Here is a 25,188-nt window from a genome sequence, read left to right on the forward strand (position 1 = left end):
TTAAAATTTATAAAATTTATTACAATTTTCTGCCTTGATAAGCATACACAAACAACGTTTATTTCTTTCCCTTTGTTGTTTATAATGTAATTGAGTAAGCAATAAAATTTCGTACATCTTACTTGACAAGTACATTTCTTATAAATACCACTCCCTCAGCCGAACAAAACGTATTTCTTTTTAAAGCATCTTCAAGAGAAGGGGTGTGACAAAATGTTGTTTAAATTCGGCATTTATTTTCTTCTGTTTAGTTGTAAGTGAGGGATCTAAGATTGGATTTTTTTTTAAATTATTATCATTTAATTATCTTTTTTCTTTGGAATGTTTATTTGAATTTACATATAGAGAAAAAATTGAGTTGATGTTATCTTATATTGTAGGTATAATGTTGAAAGGTAAGACCGAGGGTCGTCATGTAGGCACAGCCGATCATAGATGTTGTTTTTTCTGTCTTGCGGTGTGGAATCCGGTATGTGGAACAGATGGGAAAACCTATGGTAAATGTTTAAAAAATCTTTTACATTTTTAGTGTAAATAGTGTAAAAATATCCTAAAACTATGGATTTTCTATGTTTTATTCGACCTAAAGTGATAAGACGGTTTTAAGCTTTGAACAAAAATGATTTTTACATATACGGAGTTGCAAAAAAAGTGTTTCCTTGGTAACAAAGAAATTTTGTATTTTTATATCAACAAATATTGACGTGTAACAGTTTTCATGTAATTGAATTTTGATTATTGTGACGATTAAAAAGCTGAACAGTGAGAAGTAAAACTTTCGAGGTTTTTTTTTTTTTGTAAATGTTTTTTTACCTTTGGATACTTTAATCTTTTGATGGAATATCAATCAAGTCTCGAAATTTATTATTGATCCATACACGAAGCACGAAGACAAAATTCTAATAGTTATCAAATTTCAAAACAAAGTGAACAATTTTGTGGTCAATACATTTCTGCAAATTTTATTACCATTTGACACTATTTTGGTCATGTAGGTATAAAGAATTTACAAGTTGTTTTCCTTTGCAACTGAGTATATTTCATCAAAAATTCCAAACGTGGTATTATAAATATGCATACAGCTGATTTTGTTCATTAGTGCAACTTTTAAAGACTATTATATAAAGGATATTGAATAAGTGTATGGTCAGTACTGAATTTATTCAACAATAGGTTATACGAATGTACGCCTTAATGGTCAATTGCTAAGCATCAAAATTCAAAAGCGGTGTTTTATAGTCGATGAACACAGTCCTAACTGCTTTTATTTCATCATATTATAGACTATGCGTTTCTTATTTTGTATAATTTTACGTTATATATATTCCATATATACCTTTCAAGTCATATTAAATTTTAATTCATCTCGCATGATATGTTACTTTTCTTTTTCATATGACATTTTTGCGTGTCTGTTGTTTTATATAGTATGTCACATTATGCATCTATCATTTCAAATGATTTGTAGACGCCGCGTTGTTGTTTTAACAAAGTTACACCGTTTTTAGATTCTTTAATAAAAGTAGCTTTTATGATGTACAACATGTCACTGAGCTTAACGGAATTAAAATAAACGTTTAATTTAAGTGATTGTGCCATGTTTGAATATCATATTCTTTTTGTTTTTATCCTTTTTTATTTACCTAAAAATAACGTGTCAATGAGCCAGTTTATATTTTAATGTCGGGAACCAAATTTGGACAAGGAATCAGGGGTTGACTAAAATACCATCGGATATTTTTTGGGCGCAACGGGCGCTGCGGACAAATTTTTTTTAGCAGAACAGGCACAACATATGCTTATTCATGAAAATAATTAACATTTAAGTCACAAAACAACCGAGTAAAACAGTTTGTTTTCAAATGTTTCACGAGTATTTGTAATAGGTTGTTTTGAAGGATTTTAAGCTGACAAAATGTCGAAATGGACATATTCTTGGTGCAACGGAGATAATTTTTTATAAAGGGAATAATGTATGGTTATAAAATATAACAATTATCAAACTAAAATACATAATATATATCTATATATATTAAATGCAGTATCAACGAAAAAGTGTGTTGTAAATTTTAATACGAAATATTTTTGTAATATCTTTTGGAAGGTTATACATGCCTATGAAATGGACTTCATTGTGATCTCAGCGCAAAGGAGATAATTTTGTATAAAGAGCACAATGAATCTTTATAAAGTATACTTATCGAACTAAAATTTATTCTACATATTGATTTTAATCTTTTTTAAAATTCAATAGGACTATCGTTTTTATTTTTAATCTTTTGAAGGATATGCCGGCAAAATGGATACATTCTCGGCGCAACGATGATATTTTTCTCTACCTCTGTATTTGTCTTGAATTTACTTTAAGTATACCAATCATTTCATTTTTTTTTTGTTATCCAATTTATTTTGCTTCGATCAGACCTTCCAATCTTTGTCGCAACAGACAAACATTTCAGAATTTCAGACATGACATTACTTTGTGACTTTATGCATATGGTTAAAATTTTGCAACTTATTAAACAACGAGCACGTGCCAAGTAAATTCATAAGTGTTTCGGATGTGTAATAGAGAACAATTGTCAAGGCTGATTTTGTATATTACCAGCGACTATTCACGTCATTTGGCGGCGTCTTTGATGTGCAGCATCAACATTTAACTCGTCTTATCTTATTATATATGTTACTCTGTTGCAGGTAATAGGTGCGAGTTTAGGAGAGGAAAATGCCTGAATGAAAAATTGAGGATTGCATACCCTGGAGAATGTGTTTAAAATGCTTGAAAACTGGTGAAGCAAATAAATGTTCCAAAAGGAAAATGTTTTAAATGCTCTTTTTACCATTCATTTAAGTTAGAAAAGTGATTTGCCTTTTTATGATTACACGTTTCTTGACCTACTGAAATAATATCAAGTTTTATTGATTTTGAGAATCATCACAAAGAAGATTGTCTTTTATAGTAATAATAAATTGTCATTTAAATAAACTACCTAATAAATTGGGTGGATATGGTGGCTGATTTGTTACATTTTTGCGCGTCGCATTGTCGCTGACGACAACACGATAAAGCGCAAAACTACGCGTAATCGCCTTGTCATCCTGTCGCTAGCAAAACACGCCAAGCGGCTTATTGATGCTCGTGACAAAGAGTCATGCGACAGCACAATAAGAAGCCAGTCCTTCGATATAAGCCAATGGCGCCATGGCGATAACGCGCCTCACGATAACGCGATAAGTCGAAATATTGGTTGTGTTGTCGCTAGCGACAACGCATCGCGCAAAAGTGTAACAAATCAGCCACCATATCCACTCAATTTATGAAGTAGTTCAGAAACTGGACCGTTTTGATTTGTCCGTGACCTAAATTGTTATTTGTTAATATGAAATTCTGTTTTAATTTATTCAAAATGTCAAAATTCTGAAATTTAACGAAAAGATTTTATGATTTTAAATAATTCATAACGTTGCTTGAATGTTACACGTTTTATTGTCCTGGAAAAAAAACACGTTTTAGACGTCTTTAAAACAGTCTAGCCATTACTCTGTATTATGAAACTAATTCTCACAGTCAGTATTATAAAATGTCTGTCTTATTTGGGCATTAATGAAGTAAAGGTGAAACAATCTTTACTGAATTTATGTTAATGTTAACCTTTGCGCACGATTTCGAAAATGTTGAAACAAATCGACATGACATTTGTTTCCTTGTCTGTGTTTGGCTGAGTTGTTTGTTTTACAGAATGTCCATGTTCAGTTTTGATAGGCTTATTTAAGCCTCTCAAAATTAATCGGCCACTATAAACTAATTAATTTTCGAAACAAAACTTATCCTGAAGTATGCTTGCTGCTACTGTATACTTAAAGCCTAATGAGTTTAATCGTCTTGTGTTTTTTTTACATTTCCAATTTAATTGTGTAATGGGTGATGTTTACATAATTAGACAATGTTGATAGTAAGTTTTTAAGGTACTTGGGTTAATGCCAGTAATTGAAAGCACCAAAAACATGATTTTTACCTGATAAAAGTTTACCAAACGCAACTGACGTATTTACAATTGCCTGTGACTTAAGTTAGTAATTGTTTCAAATGGTAAGTAAATAAGTTAAAATACTTATAACTAAAACTCATTATTTTGGAATTTCTATATAAAACAAAACGTTATTAACAAAAATACATGAGTAACTGTACACACAAGTTAGTAAACACAAATAGTTTAACGCTTAACTTTTTCCTGATATGATTTATGACACTTTTCTTATACTTGAGAAAAAAAATCCTGTCAAAACAAAGGAAATTGAACTTAAAATGCTGAATAGTGTGACAATGATCAATTTAGAATGAAATATTTTTGTTGTCCTATATTTATACTTGTACTTTTGATTTACATAATTATGAAATCTATGAACAAATACTCTTTTGTTTTGATGATGCATAAACTTAAATAGAACATTAAATTTACATCGGTCTGGAAAGATTTACACATTGGATCTGTTGAAAGTGTTTGCACAAATCTGCAAGATTATAATTTATATTATATATCTGGGGGTTTAATAAATTGTTCACCATCCTATTATAAGTATTATCAGAGTATAATAGTTCATTATACATTCTCTTTTAAAACAAAGACAATTTTGTTTCTCAAGATAATCGATTTTTATTCACCATGGCGTATTGTTTAGTTGATGACTTCATGTACAGACTCAATCAAACCGAGTCTACAATTCTTATGTTATTTTGTTGTGATCATTGCTTCCGAGGGATCACTTTGTTCCCAGAATTTTATACACAGGCTAAGACGGACCCTACATAACGTAGGTTTGTTCGATTAGATGAATAAAAGGATTGAACATGTTGATATTTTGTTTTCTTCACCACACTCCAAACAAGAAATGTTTATGTAAGTTCAAATAATAGTTCATGAAAATATCAGTAAACTTTAACCACAATAAATACAAGAAAGATATATAGAAAATGTTCATTTTGTTTCCATTTCACATCTTTATGACGTAGCCTTGCGGTACACCATGGTCTCTTGCTATACATTTGTATATGCAAAAAAACGTAAAGTATTCCCTTTCCTCAGCGATAAGAAACCCGCTTTACTTATTCAAATATAGAAAGCGGATCAGTGATTAATGATATATCGGAGAGTTTCCTTTTTATTTAATCGTCGGTAAGTTGCATTTTACAGCTTCATTCTTTTTATTTGACAATTACATGAAATGATTTATCAAAAAATAACATATTTAACTTTGAAAATCCTGAAGGTCGCATTGATATATTAAAAGGACTAAAATATCTTTAGCAATATTTTAATTATATAAATGTAGGCAAAGCGATGAATTGCATATACATTGTAATAAATTAAATGATTTATTTTGCACTGTCAGGTCTTAAATTTACATGCATCCCGGTATAAATTTGAGCAGTTTTAAACAATTGAAACATATAATTATTAGAAGTGCGTTTTAAGCATTTCATTTGATTACCAGTAAAAAGTTGTTTTTATACTTGAAATATCTTGAAAGTTTCTGTATTATTTTCTCATATTTTGAAACAATAGAAGCAGGTTTTTGAACCTTTAGATTCGGCAATTATTATGACAATGCCTACAATGGGTAATAAATCAGTAATAAAATCAGCAAAATTATATTCACTATTATTGCACGATTATCATATATATAATGCGACAATCTAGGCGGAAAGTTTGCACGCTAAATCTTTGACAATGTTGGCTTATATATTTCTTTGTTGTCTAGCTGTTCAAAGTAAGTACTTTTCCTTTTTAGTAGATTATTCTTTCACATGAACTTGTAGTTTGATTTATAAAGTTATCGTTTGCGTACATAATTTATCCTTTGGGGTTATTGATTTCAATGCGTTTAGTGCTTAAGCCGGTGCTAGGGAGAGTGTGAAATCTTTCTATTATATCTCATGAACAGACTCAATTAAGTCTGCAATTTTTGTTGTTTTCATTTTTCTCGATCTATTAATTCATCTATTCCCAATTTCTGAAATAATTATTATTTGCAAGTCTTGTGAGCAGAAAAAAATCCTTTAAGAAAAGAAGCTACCATGTTATATCATTTAAACCAGATTATTATCTTAAATAGAAAATATTTAAACTTTTTCAACATAACATACGTTAAAACTGAATTTGTGACCGTGATATTTTAGGTGCATATGGAGAGTTAAATGGATTTGAGTTATTTGATAGTGACTGTGGCGAGATTTGTCCCGAAGTATGGGAACCCGTGTGTGGATCTGACGGTATAACATACGGTTAGTGTTTTAACATTCATGCATTCAGATATTCTGAAAGTGACCTTTAAAAACTCTTACAAATTTCAAATGTTGATATAAATTTCATGAAATGAGTTTGATGTTCCTTGAAACATGAAGTCTTCAAATACATGTTTTAACATAATTTACTATATCAATGTATGTGCATGCATCAGCATGCATACGAAATATTAGAATCTCGTACAGAACACAGATTTCTCGTTATAAAGTAATTATTCATTTAAAATGAAACATTTAACGTCCTAGCAATTTATTACAGTGCTTATGTGTCAAATATAAATGACTGGATTTATTTTACATTTTATTGCTTTACAATGCAAAGTACGTTCATATCAACATGTCAAAACAGATTGATTAATTATTAAGAATTGACATAAACTGGAGTAGAATTTTCTAGGTCTATATACTTTAAAATAATTCGTATTTATAAAGGTCTTGGTATCCTTAAAAAATAATTTAAATAATGTGAACCAAATAAACATTTTTTTAACCGAATCTATCCCAAATAATGAAATATTGTCATGACAGATCTTCCACGAAACTTTCTGACTGAAGAATTAATTTCGCATATATTTTTAGGATCTCTAATCATTTGTAATGTATGTAGAGAGTAATAAGATAAATCTAACTTTTAAACGTATCATTTATTTTTTAGGTAATGCTTGTGTATTCAACATTGCACAGTGCCGAAACGAAGAACTAACACTAGCTGCTCCTGGACCTTGCCTCGTCTAGATAAATGGATCAACAATAAAGATGAAGTCGGCAGTTCTGTTTATATAATTTAAAACTTCCAAAATATTTCACTTTTACCGTATCTTGTATAAACTTCTTACACGTAAAAATAAATTATATTGCTTCCAATTACAGAGATTATCAAATTATATAACCATAATGACAGGTGTTTTCTATTAATGAACAAAATATGGACTTCTCAAATTCGCAGTGCATGTTGAGATATTCTTGAATATATATTAAACACCAATTCTGTTAACTTATATACATGTACATGTATAAATCCATCAATTACATGCGATAATAGCATGTACAAACAATATTAAGAATAAGAGAAAACCATCTTAGGTTGTTGTATTGCTTTATAAAAGTTTTGTTCTCCATGTAAGATTTTGCTATCTTTATGTTCAACAACTTTAATACCCAAAATCCGCTGAGGCCTTTGGTTGTAAATGTGGTACACAGAAGCAGATACTTAGAAATGATGATAGTAACACGCATTGAAAATATACTCATGTCAAAATCAACGCCATCAATTTAACAATACAGCTATCTTAAGAAGGGAACATGTAAGTTTGTAGTTACATGGTGCAACCAATTTTATTATCGTGACTATGAGCGATTCAGAAGTCACACATGTAACTTGTAACATTATTTTGTAAACTCTGCGGGAAAAAAAACCCAGAAAATTTATTTAAAAAAATGATATTACAAAATGTTTAATCACATGATACACTTGAATTAACAATAAAAATAACTCCCATTTGCCTAAATATAAATAACATTACAAAAATAGTGAGGGGTATTAAATATAATGTTGGGAACATCCCAATGTGTTTTTCATATCCTTAACATACCATTATCAATTTCATAAAGATCTTCTTTTGATTTCTGTGTTTTGCCTTTTGGTTATTGTTTTTTCAACTTCAAGTATGTAAGGACAAGACTATTAAGATACAAGTGAATCAAAGATGATATAAGTTTTAGTTTGTCGTCTTGTAGATAAATACTATATCTTATCTTCTCAATTAAAATGTTAATTATGGAATGGAACAGAAATATCCGTAGAGAGTACTAAGAAAGCAATATCAACAATGCTGGTGATGAGTCCTGCTAAATGTAGCACGGATTGATCTAATACCAATTTGTTACAAAAAATACTGTATGATTTGAATGCCGTGGCCACTGTTATGTTGTCAGTAAATACTTTAAAACTTCAAACACTTTGGTCTTTCTCTTTCAGAGACAAATTTGAGCCTCTTGCATGATTTTGTCCATTTTGCACTGATTTTTATGTGGAAGATTTGTTAAAAGGTATTTGACTTAAAATAATTTGCTCCTGGCCACTATAGCCTCAACGTGTGGCAGGTATCCAAAATAATGCACGGAGCGGGACCTATTTCTTCATATTTTGTTCAATAAATAATATAAACGAGCATGTAAGCCGAGTTTCACACAAAGCTTTGGCTAAAACATTACGCGCATGAAGTGTAATCATTTCTACATAAATACCTAAAATTTGAGACATTTTTACTGGATATGTTGTTTTTATGCTTAATGTAGTGGTTACTTAAACTATTTATGCTTGATAAAACATCTAAATTGGTTAATGGACAGGCGTATATAAAAGAGCGGTGTTTCTTGAAGTACATCCGAAAGGTATATGGGGTCGTGTGATATGTATGGACATTCTTAAGTATCATAAACAGTATCAAGCTGGTATATGCAATTTCAAGGTGAACGAGAGTATCTCCAAGATATGACCTAAATTGTATCTTTTTAGTTCAGCAATTTTTAAAATATATGCAGTATACTTTATCAATACAATAAGAGTGAGTGAATAACTGTATTACACAGTGCAATCAAAATATTTTGAGTTGGTTCCTATTTATAGTTATTAAGCGTTATGTTAACATGCAAAGACCATGATGTTAAGAGCTCTTAAAACTTAAAGTTTGTTAACATTTACACTCAGTTTTGTAAATGATATTCATATTTTATATTCAAATCTTTGATTTATGTGACATTATCTTTATTCAACACAATGCATATTCAGATAATAAACGATTAAGTTTACAAGACACTTAAATTGAAAGCTTCAAGTGAAAATGGCTTTTATGACAACCAATGCGTAATTAATAAATGTTTAAATCAGCAAAATAATTTTAAGAGAGTTTGACGTCAGTATTATTACACGATTATCAAATAAAATGGAAAAGTTGCATAAGTGATCTACAAAACCTTTGACAATGCTGGTTAATATTTTTCTTTGGTGTCTTGTTATTCAGAGTAAGTAATTTTCTTAATTTCTTTCTCTTTTTTTTCTTGGTAAATTGATTAAATTTTATCAACATTTTACGGTGTCCTTATCGTGCCATTTAGAATGTCGTCCGTCGCGTCTAAGGGTAGACACACGACAATGCGAAGTGACATCGCGACAATGCGAAGCGACGCTCGACAACGCGAAGCGATATGCGACAATGCGAAGCGACGCTCGACAGTGTCAATCGATATGTCGCACTGTCGCCTAGAAATGTCGCGGTAAAAAAGGGCGACATTTAAGAAATGTCGCTTCGCGTTGTCGAGTGTCGCTTCGCATTGTCGAGCGTCGCTTCGCGTTGTCGCGATGTCACTTCGCGTTGTCGCGATGTCACTTCGCGTTGTCGCATTGTCACTTCGCATTGTCGAGTGTCGAGGTTGGTAGAAGTGCATACCACGACACTCGACAATGCGAAACGACAACGCGACAATGCGATACGACGCTCGACAATGCGAAGTGACACTCGACATCGCGAAGCGACATTTTTAAAAATGTCGAGTAAATGTCGCGTTATTTTTATGATTTTTACACCGCGACGCTCAACATTGCGAAGCGACACTCGACAATGCGAAGCGACACTCGACAACGCGAAGCGATACTCGACAACGCGAAGCGACACTCGACAATGCGAAGCGACATTTGGAATAATATCGTATCGCATTGTCGTGCGTCTACCGGTGCTTGGTCAGAATTTACTAACTCACCGACAAACGGTGCGATCATGGAAGGGGTCGCACTAAACTGCTGACGAATTAGCTGACGATATAGAATATATAGGAAACTGCTGACCAGTTAAACAAAGAAGGATTGTCGAAAACTGCTGACCAGTTACACAAAGAAGGGAAACATTGAAGGTGTCAAATTGCCGTTGGTGATATTACAGGCGAGGTCGAGAAATACTTGATAAAATGTTTTTTCAAGATGTCAATATTACAAATGATACATATTAATTATAAAAAATTCAATTGATATATACTGTATATTTCTCAATTTATTTTGATATAATATTTTATTTAAGTACCTTAATGAATTTTCTTCAACGTGTTATATATTGGTTAAAATTTTAAAAATGTAGTCAAAATATGATGTACGAAAAATCATAATTTGTTTCAAGTATGTATAAAACTTTAATACACTTGTTACTATATATAGTAACAAAATTGCCTATGATTTCAACTGATTATGAGTGTCATGTGACCTATTATGAGTTTGCGGCCCGGGGCGAGAACTAGTTATCAGCCCGCAGAACATGTACACGTGCACAAACTGAAACAATGACGTCATATTTTACGTCATCAAACAGTTAACTGTAAAATTGAAAGTAGGTTGTCAGCACGAATCGCTTTATTTTTATTATTATGAGAGCTTAAGCGTATTTAGTACAAACACATTTTTGTTACTATTGAAATTTGAAGAAATAATACGACAAATTTATTCCGAAAAAAATGAAAATAAAACTTGCTTCTAGATTCTACTGCTTTGAACACACAAACAGTAAACATCTCTGTACAGAACAGTAGAAGAGTAGACAAGAATTTCAACGAAAGAACTTTGTTTGTTTTTTTTTTCTTTTTTTTTTTTTAATGCTACTATTAGATCATCCAAGTGTATTAAAGACATTAATACACGTCAGAGTAGGGCCGGAAGGTGATAATCGGCCCTAAATGAATAATGGCCCTCGGGCTAAAGCCCTCGGGTCCATTATTCATTTTGCGGGCCGATTATCACCTTCCGGCCCTCACCTGCCGTGTATTAACCTCTTAATGCATCATAGGTTAAAATATATACATGTACATATACGTAATGTATATTTTAACAAAATATAATTATTATGTCGTATTTAGTGCAAATATGAAATAAAGTGATTTATCACACACCCGTGCCGATTTTGCGACTCCGTAAATATGGTATTGCACGGCCGTGCATATATTTTGACGTGACGTCATTAGCGTTATACAAACATAGTGTAATGACGCGCTAAATGTTAGCGTTATACTATAGGCGCGTCAATGAAAAATGACTCTTATTTCTCTTTAAACGGTCTTTATTTTGGGTATGTGATAAATAGAATATTAAATTCGTGTAAGTTCATTACTGAATTTATTGCACTCGTTGAATAAAAATAATATTATGCTCGCCAGAGGCTCGCATAATATACTAGTAATTTTATTCAACTCGTGCAATAAATTCAGTATTGAACTTACACTCATTCAATATCCTCTATTTCTGTTTCCTTATTTGTTGTTCGTATAATTGTATAAGTAATATTGAACAAAAATTAATAATGTGCTAATTGTTATAGTTAATAAGCTTTTATTACATTATAAACAACATGTTTCCACAGATATCCATTAAACTGATAATTTATCGAGATCGATATGCCCCAAGGTCATATTAAAATCGATTTCACACGCGACGTGTCATTCTTGATTTATCTATGACAAAATACAATAAACAGTCAAAAATATGTTATTAAAATGCTGACCATATTGTAGAATCTGCTGAAAAGTTAGATATTAAAACAAATTATTCATCCTAGGACAGTAAACAGAGATAGTGATGACGTAAACAATCAAAACAAACGAAAGAAACAACGTACTGTCCTAGGATGATAATTTGGTCTTAACGGTACATGGGAAAGTCCAAAAACGGGGTTATCTGGATTATTATCCGATATCGTAAAAGTAAACACTTACAAATACTATATAGCATTATTCTTACAGTATCGTTTGCGTATTACCGTTATGGTTCTGTCGGTAGAATCGAAATTATTTGTAACTTTTAGAGTTTTGTTCTCATAGGTTCGAACCCCAAGTAGTGCCATTTTATAACCACAGGTTTTTCTTCTTGCTCTGTTTTTTATCATTATAATTATTCATTTATTTTCGTTTTCCTTTTTGTTTTCTTCTTATGATATATATATTTTATAGTATATATTTATTTTTTATTTCCATCTTTTTTCTTTTTGTATTTTTTGATCACAGTGAAATAAAATATTCGATCTCATATTCATGTATGCATAAAACCGGTCAAACAATTGACTGTTCTGAGGTAAAAAAAATGTACCAGTAGTCGAACTTCTGTCTGTACGGATAAACTCATTACTGACACGGTTGCTCTACCTGCTGCGCTAACAAGACATATGATAACATGTAGTTTTATTTTCATTTTTATAGATGGTGGCATTGATCTGCCTAACCTATTTTTCGCATTGTTATTGGTCTTTGTTATGTAAACAAAGGCTCAAGTTATCATCCTAGGACAGTGACATATTTGTATACGATACACCAACAGTAAGTAAAATAAATAGTGAAATGAGTACTAATGGAACTTTTCAACAATCATTTACTGGACAATTATTGCAGTCACCTCCGTATCAGTATAATCAACAATATCTTGGTCCACTACCGCCAGGTACACCAATGATGAATCAAGGTACAAACCAAACTCCACCATGGGCTATAGCTATGATGGAAACTATGAACTCCCGTCTTGATAAGATCGACTCCCGACTTGATAAAATTGACAATATTGAAAAAGTAGTAAACTCAATGTGCTTGAAACTCAATGATCTAGATATTAAGGTAAAAAGTATAGAGTCGCGAGTTTGCGATGTAGAAAACAACAGTACATTTATCAGTGAAAAGTATGATAAGCAAACAACAGAATTAGCGTCAACTAAAGATAGTGTAAAGACCATGCAAAATCATGTGACACGTTTAAATTCTACAATCAAAACATTAAGTAAAACCCAGGAAGAACTTAGAACACGCATCTTGGACAACGAATTTAGAAATATGAAGGACAATCTAATATTTTATGGCTTACCGGAAGTACATACCACATCACCGGAAGCATCCATGTTATTAACAAGTTCCTCTACAAGTAACACTGACCAAAATATTAATGTTTTCGCCACAAACATATGATACAGCAACAGACCCTAATTCTTGTGCCTCTATTGTAAAAGAATTTATTAAAAATACATTAAAAATCAGTACTGAGATAGAGTTTGATAGAGCCCATCGCCTTGGTACACTAACCAAACCCGAAAATCCAAGACCGATTGTTGTGAAATTTCACAAGTATAGTTACAGAGAAATAGTAAGGAATACAGCTTTCCATATGAAGGATGTCCTTAAGCAACATAGATATGGTGTTGGAGTACAAATACCCAAAGAGTGGCGAGATGCCATGAATGCTATGAGGCCAGAAAAGCATTAAATAGAGCAAGAAATGTATTTTTGAGAAATAGAACGAACGAGAATAAAAGCATTTTCATAAATAAAAGAAAGGTATATAAGAATATAAAACTTAGATGTAAACGTTTATTCAAAAAGACAGAGGGGAAACGAGTGTCAAAATTAGCAAAATGTAACCCAAAGTCTTTTTGGAGAAATGTGAGAACACAATACAGGCAACCTACTATAGAAAATAGAAACATAAGTATTGATGATATGTATATACATTTTAATAGTTTGTACGGTTCTACACCACTGTATGATCATGAAAATAATGATGTACATAATGATTACATATATGATAATGATTTAGATGTTGAATTTACATCGATGGAGATAAAAAATGCAATATTTTCGCAAAACAATTCCAAATGCCCAGGTACTGACCATCTGATTGCAGAAGTATTTAAAAATTCAATTGATATAATTTGTCCATTTCTCACACGCTTTTATAATAAAATATTTAATGATGGCGTATTTCCTGAATGCTGGGAGAGAAGGTATTATAGTACCAATTTTTAAAGGTGGAGCTCATGAAGCAAAAAACTTTCGCGGAATTACCTTAAATAATATTTTGTCCAAAATATACTCAAAATTATTTAATTTTATCCATGAAATATGGTGCTATATCAGTCAAATATATTTCATATTTTTAAAAAATAAATATGAAATAAAAATATGAAAGTGGGCGAGTTAAAACTCATATTTATTTTAAGGGACTTCTTTCGCCATTTTGTTTGAAAAATCTGATAAATAAAAAACAACTTTTTGTTGAATTTTGCTTTGAAAACTATCTAGAATGATAGAAAATGGTCTAACTAAGAAAATTAATCCGAACACCAATATCTTAAATTCAGTTATTAACGCTATACAGACGTTTAAACAGTTGTTTACGTGACGTCACAATGTAGTGCCAAATATATCGCGTGCAAAACAAGACGCAATAATATATTACTGCGCGCTGTACAATTGCAGTTGCGTAGCAAGCAATAGGGTTTGTAACCATTTTTCTTTGATAATGAAATTAAATAAAAAGGTTATTTTTTCGTTTTTCGTGAAATATGGTATATATTTTCACTCAACATGATAAAATGCCACATATTTTCACTCGCCGTCCCGGCTCATGAAAATATGTGGCATTTTATCATGTACAATATCCTCTTATTATTAGTTGATAGACTTATTAAATGGGCTGATAAACATGAAAAATTTATTGATAATCAATATGGTTTTCAAAGGAATAAGTCAACTATTGACTGTATTTTTGTTCTACATGCTATAATAACAAAGAACTTTGTCGAGTAAGAAGAAACTCTATGTAGCATTTCTAGATTGGGAGAAAATGTTTGACCGTATTGATAGGGTTTTATTATGGAGAAAGTTACTGAATGAAAATATAAGTACAAAATAAGTGCAATCAAGTGCAATCAAGTCAATGTATGGTATTGTTAAATCTTTTGTTAAATATAAAAACATGCATTCTGATCTAATTAATTCTAAGATTGGAGTAAAAAAGGAGATCCAGCAAGTAGCATATTGTGTTTATTTTTTCTCAATGATATATTAAATAATATAAATAGGAACATTCCTGGTATTGTTAACATTGATGATATACAGGTATTTTTGTTGTTATTTGCAGACGACGCTGTAGTTTTCACACATGATCCAAATTCATTACAATCTATCTTGAATGATATAGAACATTATTGCAATATGTGGAATCTGAAATTAAATGTATCTAAAACAAAAGTAATGATTTTTGAAAATGGTAGACATACATCTTATGATTTCTTTTTGTATAACACTAGAATTGAAATTGTAGAATCTTTTAAATATTTAGGTGTGTATCTTTTTAAAAATGGGAACTGGAACAGAACTCAAAAATATATTGCGCAACATGCGTCATATTCACTACACAATCTATTTATTGTATGTAACCAGTTGGAACTTCCAGTTTCCCAAATGATAAGTTTATTTGATAGTATTGTTTTACCAAACATTAAATTTATGCTGCAGAAGTGTGGGGGCATCATGCTGGTCCGAACATAGAAATTATACATACAAAGTTTTGTAGAAGATTGTTATGTGTAAAACAATCAACCAATGTAGATGTGTTATATGGTGAACTTGGTCGTACACCAATGTCCATTCATAGAAAACTAATATTGATCAAATACTGGTTAAAACTTCTTAAACTTAATGAAAGAACTATATTGTATAAAATTTTTATTATGTTAAAAACAGATGCCGACAATGGTGTAACTTATAGTGGTAAAAACTGGGCATATACTGTTAAGACTATTTTAGAGCAGACTGGCTTGTTTTATATGTGGGAAAATCAGTTTACTATACATATAGAATTTAGTATTATTAAACAACGAATTTTAGACATATTCTATCAAAGTTGGTATTCCTCAATTAATAACTCGTCTAGATTAGATACATATTGTTTATTTAAACATTCATTCGAATTTTGAAAATTATTTGGATTTTATCGTTGAACCGAAATTTAGGGTAGCTTTATCCAAATTTCGTTCATCTTCTCATAGTTTGGCTATTGAACGTGGACGGCATAGAAATATACCAAGAAATGAAAGATTGTGTAGTAATTGTAATGCCGGTCTTATAGAAAATGAGTATCATTTTGTATTAATATGTTCTAAATTCCAGGACTTAAGATCAAAATATATAAAGAGATATTATTATACGTGGCCTACTAAACAGAAATTTGTTAATCTCATATGTGCAAAATCAAAAGCAATAATTAATAATTTAGCAAAATATATATATTATGCAAACTTGCGAAATAACTAGTCATCTTTAATGCAGATACATATATATATATTATATTATTGTGCTCTTCTGTAAACCATGTCTTTGTATAAAAAATTGTATTGCTATGGAACATGTTGTTTTAATGCAATAAAATATTTGTAGTTGTAGTTGTAGTTAGATATATAGGGAAACTGCTGACCAGTTAGATATATAGAGAAAAATATATTTTGCCGTGAAATTGTTACTCATTTTATAATGTATGCAAATTTTTATATATTATATAAAATTATGTCGACAATTTATTAAGTAAAAACACTGCTGACCAATTTAATGTTAATTCAAATTGATTTAAGCCGTAAAACTCTTCTTATTCTATATGGTCAGCAAATTTAACGCTCTTTACATTCAGGCGAGAAAATGCTGACCAGTTAAACATACAGTAGAATCTGCTGACCAGTTAGATATATAGGGAAACTGCTGACCAGTTAGATATATAGAGAAAAATATATTTTGTCGTGAAATTTTAATTCATTTTATAATGTACGAAATTCAATATATTGTATAAAATTTTGTCGACATTTAATTAAGTAAAAACACTGCTGACCAATTTAATGTTAATTCAAATTGATTTAAGCCGTAAAACTCTCTTATTCTATATGGTCAGCAAATTTTAACGCTCTTTACATTCAGGCGAGAAAATGCTGACCAGTTTAAACATATATAGTAGAATCTGCTGACCAGTTAGATACGAGGGATGTCCGGAAAGTTCATATACATCTTCATTTTTTTTATTGTAAAACAATACATACGCTGTACAAATTTTGTCAGCATAAAAATACATATCTAGCGAACACATTTATCAAAAATTACTGAACTGTGACTAACGTTTGTATTTTAAAAGTATTTACATACAACATATATACATAATCATGGAGCACTTTGACAACGTCAACGGCGTCAAATTAAATTCATGTTTACCAACTATTTAATTTCTTCCGATTTCAAAAGCCATCATGGTACCTGTCTGACGTATACTTAATACATGTTATTGCTTCATACATTTCATATTTAAAATTATTATTTAAAAATAAAGATTTCACTGGTTCCCATACTGTGTGTAAGATGTCTGCCTTTTTCAAAAAATGTTGTAACGCAATCTACGATATTTCAGCCATGCTACTTTTGGTCACTTCTGGAGCGTTTCTTATACAATATCCTGTCATCACCGCTTCTTTATCTTGTTTGACATTTATTCATTTAAACACAAGTTGCCTTTAACATTTCATGGTTAATTTTGTTTTAAAGGTAAAGATTATAATCTCAGTTGGCGCCAGTTTCGTGATTTCGTGTTTTCACCATCGTACTATCGACTATCGAGTTTCAGATTAACACATTCATAGGCGATGGCCCTAACGGCATTCCGGAATGCCGTTAGGGCCATCGCCTATGAATGGTTTGATCTGAAACGCGATACTCGACAGTACGATGATGAAAACGCGAAATCACGAAACTACGATGGTGAAAACGCGACAGTACGATGGTGAAAACACGATAGTTTGTCGCGTTTTCAATCATCGTAGTATCGTACTGTCGCGTTTTCATCATCGTACTATCGCGTTTTCATCATCGTACTTTCGCGTTTTCACCATCGTAGTTTCGTGATTTCGCGTTTTCACCATCGTACTATCGACTATCGCGTTTCAGATCAACACATTCATAGGCGATGGCCCTAACGGCATTCCGTAATAATCGCCGTAAACAAGCTGTTTATTTACGTATGACATCATAATTTACACTGAATATCATGTTATACTATCCTATATGATGTCACAAAATTAAAACGAGAGATTGCATTAAAATTACATCTTTTAGCAACTTTTTATTCGAGTAGCTATCATCATGAAATCAAAGTGCTCCGTTGTTCGTTGATCATGTTGCCATGGTGATCGGCGCTTTGCGAATATTACTTTTATCATGTTTTTTAATTTAGAAATATGTAGCAGATAAATACTTAAGTAAAGTATTAAATCATCATATTGATTATGTCTGCTTAAAATAATTTTATAGCCTTGTCTACGAACTTTCCGGACAGCCCTCGTATATAGGGAAACTGCTGACCAGTTAGATATATAGAGAAAAATATATTTTGCCGTGAAATTGTAATTCATTTTTATTATGTATGCAAATTCAATTTATTTTATAAAATTATGTCGACATTTAATTAAGTAAAAACACACTGCTGACCAATTTAATGTTATTTCAAATTGATTTAAGCCGTAAAACTCTTCTTATTCTATATGGTTAGCAAATTTAACGCTCTTTACATTCAGGCGAGAAAATGCTGACCAGTTAAACATATACACATGTAGTAGAATCTGCTGACCAGTTAGATATATAGGGAAACTGCTGACCAGTTAGAAATATAGAAAAAATATATTTTGTCGTGAAATTTTAATTCATTTTATAATGTACGAAATTCAATACATTGTATAAAATTTTGTCGACATTTAATTAAGTTAAAACACTGCTGACTTATTTAATATTAATTCAAATTGCAATTATTGCTTTTGAAAATACATTTTTTTTCCGTTACAAGATTTTTCTATTGAAATATCACTAACAAGAGATTTTGATAAAACTCATTACATCATAATTCTTTATAAAACATTAATTCAAATTTTTGCATATCTTTAGAGGTATAAAAAGCTGTTTAATATATCCTTTTAAAATCACGGATTTATATTACATGTAGTAATGTAAATCCGTGTTAAAATGTATGATATTATGGTACTTTAAATGTATATATTAATTTAGTTTATAAACATAGTCATATAAATGCAAAAATTAAAAATATAATTAAAAGAATAAAAGTAATTTCCCATCTTTTTTATTACCCCCTACGGCGTGTTTATATAACTTCACACCTTCAATGTTTCCCTTCTTTGTGTAACTGGTCAGCATTTTCCGATAATCCTTCTTTATTTAACTGGTCAGCAGTTTCCTATATATCTATATCGTCAGCTAATTCGTCAGCAGTTTAGTGCGACCCCTTCCATGATCGCACCGTTTGTCGGTGAGTTAGTAAATTCTGACCAAGCACCGGTAGACGCACGACAATGCGATACGATATTATTCCAAATGTCGCTTCGCATTGTCGAGTGTCGCTTCGCGTTGTCGAGTATCGCTTCGCGTTGTCGAGTGTCGCTTCGCATTGTCGAGTGTCGCTTCGCAATGTTGAGCGTCGCGGTGTAAAAATCATAAAAATAACGCGACATTTACTCGACATTTTAAAAATGTCGCTTCGCGATGTCGAGTGTCACTTCGCATTGTCGAGCGTCGTATCGCATTGTCGCGTTGTCGTTTCGCATTGTCGAGTGTCGTGGTATGCACTTCTACCAACCTCGACACTCGACAATGCGAAGTGACAATGCGACAACGCGAAGTGACATCGCGACAACGCGAAGTGACATCGCGACAACGCGAAGCGACGCTCGACAATGCGAAGCGACACTCGACAACGCGAAGCGACATTTCTTAAATGTCGCCCTTTTTTACCGCGACATTTCTAGGCGACAGTGCGACATATCGTTTGACACTGTCGAGCGTCGCTTCGCATTGTCGCATATCGCTTCGCGTTGTCGAGCGTCGCTTCGCATTGTCGCGATGTCACTTCGCATTGTCGTGTGTCTACCCTTAGACGCGACGGATTTAGATTTTTAAATGACACGAACTTTATCTATGATATGAAGTTTTTTCGCAATTACCCATTATATAACGTCTGAATCATATTGTATAAAACTTGCATTCGTTTTATCATTTTTATCATTTTAGATATTAACTTAGAAATATCTTAATTTACAGAAACGTTAAAGGGTCTCTATTTAGTGCGATTATGCATGGTGTGTAAGTCGACTAATTTTTATTCGATTTGATTTTATGTTTTGCTAAAATGAACATTGTATCTTGATATTTTAAGGTGTATATGGACGCAACCGAGAAACTGATGACTGTTTCGGGGGTTGTCCTAAAATTTGGGATCCTGTATGTGGATCCGACGGAAAGGCTTACGGCAAGTGTTTTGTCATTCACGTTTTAACCTAATGTATATGTAAAATACTACTAATTAATTTCTAAGAACGTGCTTATACTATTGTTTAAACCTTTACAATGAAATGTTCCATAAAACTATTTACAATGTAGTAAAATTATAACTGTTTGAGACTTTGCAAAATTCTTTGTATCAGTTTTGTGAAATTATGAACCTTACGTAAAAATATATTGAAAATACTATATTTATCCACAGTGGATCAAGATTAGTGCAATATTTGTGCAATGATATTGATGACGTCACAAACGCAGTGAAACCCATTAAAAAGCGTCCTCTTGTTTGCGTTTATTTAGTATTATTTTTACATATATGAGGTTCTCAACAAACTTTTATATACTTGTACAATACATTTGTTTCAGTACTTACATCAATATATGCTTATTTCTTTTCATTTATTATCAGTTCACTTATTATATGCCCCTCCCCTCCTTTCGTGTGCCTTTCCCCGTTTTTTGGTTCGGTGCCTTCTGCGTGACCTGTGACTGGGTTGTGTCGGGAGGCGCGTTCTGTAAACGTCGCCTTGCCTTGGTGATCTTTGTTCTCAATCTTTTACATATGTTTAATTTATTCAACTCTAGGCAATATGTTTTCAGATCATTTACATGACGTCCTCTAAAACAACCATTTATCTCTGATTATCCATTTACAATAAAGGTTTCAATCCATGTTTCATATTTGTACTTCATGAAACCTTTGTGCTAACACATTTGGTTTTAGTTGACATTTTATATCAAATTAACAATTGATTTCAGGAATAAGTTAATGCTAAAATGTATGTAAAACAGATTGTTTAATTATCTAAGAGAAAATGAAACAATTCCGATCTACATATCATTATATTACTTGCACATCTGCATGCTTTGTATCCTTCAAAAAGAATTAATTTAATTAATTAATTAAACCATTAAATGTGAAATTACAATAGACATAACTGATACATTTTTTAAAAAAAAAAATCAACCTATTTTATCACAAGGTATATAATTTAAACCAAATGAAAAACAAATATTCATTGCACAAATGATTTTACGAAACTTTGTGATTGAAGGAATAATTGCTTATTCTCAGTATCACCAAACATCTGTTACTGTAATACTTCATTAATAATCCAACTATGTTCAAAAACATCATATATGCATATTTTTCAGGAAATGCTTGTGAATTCAACTTTGGAATGTGCAAAAACGAAGAACTGGAATTAGCTTATACTGGGCGTTGTCGCATCTAGAAACATAATTTTACTACAAATAAAGATGAAGTCTGCAAATCTAGATCTTAAGTTGTTTCTTAGTTTATAAAAGTTATATCCTCAGTAGTTCAAAGAGTTATTTCGCTTTTACTCTGTACATTCATAAAACCTACTTGAATAAATAATATTGTTTCTATGAATAGTAGGGTGCTGATGATAAAGGTTGTGCAAAATTTCAGAATTTACACAGTGACATGTGCTACCATTTGTCACAGCTGTTGTTTTTAACATAAAATAAGCCGTGTCATGACAAAACCAACATAGTGCGTTTGCGCCCAGCATGGATCCAGACCAGACTGCGCATCCGCGCAGTCTGATCAGGATCCATGCTGTTCGCTTACCAACCCTATTACAAGTACAGAAACTGATAGCGAACAGCATGGATCCTGATCAGACTGCGCAGATGCGCAGGCTGGTCTGGATCCATGCTGGTCGCAAACGCACTATGTTGGTTTTGTCGTGACGCGGCTCAAATTTAAAATTGTTAGAGCATTTGTTGTTATTAATTGTGCTAATACCGGGTAATACATTACAAGTGGTAAAAGATGGAAAATAACTAAAAGAACTCCCAAAAAGGAAAATTTGAAAATGTTGCCTGTCTTTGGTTACATTCTGTCCATTTTGTTAAATGTTTGTAGTTTTTTCAAAGCGACTTTTTCAATATGCACTGAAGTCTTTGGTTATTAATGTGAAATATATGAGAAGATTCTTAAAACATCAATTGCTTAAAAAATTGATAATTCATTTATGTCAAATCATATCCGTCATTGCAACAGTTGCTATACAAAAAAGTAAATATTCGTCACTTGGCCCACCACACTCTACCATCATGTTTTCCGAGAAAGTAATCGTTGCAAATAATATAAACAACACACTTCAATAGGTGTAGGATAAACATTTTAAGAGTGATCCTTTACATGCACCACGAAATGAATTAATACATTTTTGTAGTAGTTATTCATATAATTCTTTTTATTGTCTACAGATCTAGACAGACGAAAATTATGTTCAAATAGGCTCTAGAAATGTGTCTTTGTAATACTTAAATTACACATCCTTGGTTTTATAAAAGTGTCTTCCTTTTAGTAAATCAAGAAACTTTTAGTCTAATTGAAATAACTGTTTGGTTTATTTGACATCTTATTGCTTTACAAAATCGAAAGCAGGAAATAGTTCATATCAAAATAGATTGATTGATTAATTACTCAGAAATTATATATAGTTAATGTAAATGTTCTAGGTCTACATATTTAAAAATAATTATTTGCATCTCTTCGTGTTTGTGTATCTTTCAAAAACAATAAGATGGCAATAATATGAATCAAACTAGACGAAATTGCTATAGAATTTTAAGCTTGTAACATATATTATGCATATATTATTGATATGTGAAAATACAGATACTTTCTGTACATTCTCTCTTTAAAGACAGCGTTAACATCTTTTGCGCTCACACAGAGAAGATATGTTACATTTAAATACACACTACACACTATAGATAAAAGTATGATTATAAAAAGCTGGCAGAAGAGACTAAATTTATTTGACCAGTAATTAAGGACATAGTTTGCACAGATGATTTCACGAAACCTTTCTACTGGACGATCATTTTCTTATTATCAGTATTACCAAACATCTTATTTTCTATATTGGTAATTTCAAGATAAAAAACTTTCAACTTTTTTTATTCAGGAAATGCCTGTGAATTCAACATTGGACAGTGTAAAAATGAAGAACTGAAATTGTCTCATACTGGACCTTGTCCTGTTTAGCTGAATGAAAACATAATTGTGATACAAATAAAGATAGAGTCAGTGATTCTTTATTTGTTTATAAAAGTTGCATCAACGAAATGTTTCATTTGTAACATGTTCATATTGGACATAAAAATGAAAGGACTATTGCGTTCAATTAGAGTAAGATGCTGAACAAAACTTTAGAACTGACAACGTGATATGTTCGATCATACAGTTTTTGTTTTACTATCTCTACGATATCATTTAATAAACAACTGCTGGAATTAAAACAGAGAGTGCAATCTTTGATAATTTAAACTGGATGTATATATTTGACATCCAAAGGAAAATAAAGTCTATTACGGTAAAAGTTTGATTGAAAATATGTTTGACAATTATAGTCAATAAAATGCTCATTGGTGTACAATTATAAAAAAAAATCGAATTATTTTTCCAACATAGTCACTTTAAAGGAACAAATGATAATAAATGCAACATATATGTTTAACCTATTTTATTTATGGTTGGCATAAAATTTCCGTCATGACTGGTCATTAAGTAACATAAAGTTAATAGAGTTTGAACCTTTATATAAAATAGAATATTATAAAATAGTTTTGCTTCGTCATCGATTGCAAAAACCTGTAATTTTATGTTAGATTTTCGCCATATCGACGGCTGAATAAGAGCATTAAATATTCCAGACAATCTGTTATAGAATAATATTAACAAATACATGTATATCAATTATAATATTATATGACTAATACTCATATCCTAACAGTCGGAAGTGACATTTTATATATTGCTTATATATGCTTCGGTAGCTTAATATGTTTATTAGATATAATCAATTAAAATTATGTTTCAAAAAAGAGACAATGCGCTGACAAATGCCAGATATGATATACACTTGATATCCGAAGCTTATAAAATATGTTTTATAAATATTATCAATAAAAATTAGTAAAATTTTGAAAAGACTGATACAGCCATTTGTATATATAAATACATTTATCAAGCATATCACGATCAAAACTGCCATAGAATGTCTAGGACATTCCAAACCAGAACAATTACTCAACAGGTTTGATCGTATATTCGTCTTAGGAATACTGGCCGCCTACGTAAAACCCCTTTTTTAAGAGGAACCGTAGCATCCGTTGGCATGCACGGAGGAAACCTCCTCAGACTATTCCTCGGAATATAGAACAACGGACCTGCTCAGATATACCAGTAAACATATAAAATACAAAATACATACAGCTCAATAAAGAGAAACGTTCTTTATCAGAAAAATTATTATTTTAATTAAATAGTAGTGTGATATGTAATGTAAGTAAACTTGCTTGAAACCATGTATAACAATGTAATGATATGATAATAACCATTATATCAATACTTTTTTAAAGACAATATTTGTTTTATTTACACATGGGTTAATTTAATTAACAGTGTTTTGTTTTGTACCGACATCGGTTACAGGTTATCTATTGACTATTCTACAAATATCCGAAAGTCAGTTGCATCCCACAGATGTTCGAAATGTTTATGCTTACGTACAGGCCAGTTAAATGTATGTTTTGAACCGACGTCGGATTCAAATGATAGGGGTCTGGCAGTCGACGTTGGTAAATTTCCGGATGTCGCAAAACAAATAATGACTGTTGAAATGATAATTCCAGCCATGACGAAGAAGGGCTAAGTATCGCGGCTGTCA

General features: G+C 31.4%; 2 protein-coding genes and 1 long non-coding RNA gene across 3 annotated transcripts; all 3 read left to right on the forward strand.

Moving 5' to 3' along the window:
- The first annotated feature begins 98 nt into the window (after positions 1-98).
- LOC132714886 (turripeptide OL11-like) lies at positions 99-2,819 on the forward strand. Its single transcript, XM_060697842.1, has 3 exons — positions 99-253; positions 381-497; positions 2,698-2,819. Exons 1-3 carry the CDS (start codon positions 214-216, stop codon positions 2,772-2,774), a joined length of 234 nt encoding a protein of 77 aa, XP_060553825.1. The 5' UTR covers positions 99-213; the 3' UTR covers positions 2,775-2,819.
- Positions 2,820-5,444: 2,625 nt separating this feature from the next.
- LOC132714974 (PI-actitoxin-Avd5a-like) lies at positions 5,445-7,416 on the forward strand. Its single transcript, XM_060697959.1, has 3 exons — positions 5,445-5,769; positions 6,179-6,283; positions 6,960-7,416. The coding sequence occupies exons 1-3, from the start codon at positions 5,730-5,732 to the stop codon at positions 7,037-7,039; spliced, it is 225 nt and encodes a 74-aa protein (XP_060553942.1). The 5' UTR covers positions 5,445-5,729; the 3' UTR covers positions 7,040-7,416.
- A 1,608-nt stretch (positions 7,417-9,024) lies between these two features.
- On the forward strand, positions 9,025-21,750 carry LOC132713054 (uncharacterized). Its single transcript, XR_009623400.1, has 2 exons — positions 9,025-9,328; positions 20,352-21,750. It is a non-coding gene; the product is annotated as an uncharacterized LOC132713054 (long non-coding RNA).
- Positions 21,751-25,188: the final 3,438 nt, after the last annotated feature.

The sequence above is a fragment of the Ruditapes philippinarum genome, unplaced genomic scaffold (assembly GCF_026571515.1).
Source record: "Ruditapes philippinarum isolate M1 unplaced genomic scaffold, ASM2657151v2 ctg167_1_1_1_1, whole genome shotgun sequence".
NCBI classification, from domain to species: Eukaryota; Metazoa; Mollusca; class Bivalvia; order Venerida; family Veneridae; genus Ruditapes; species Ruditapes philippinarum.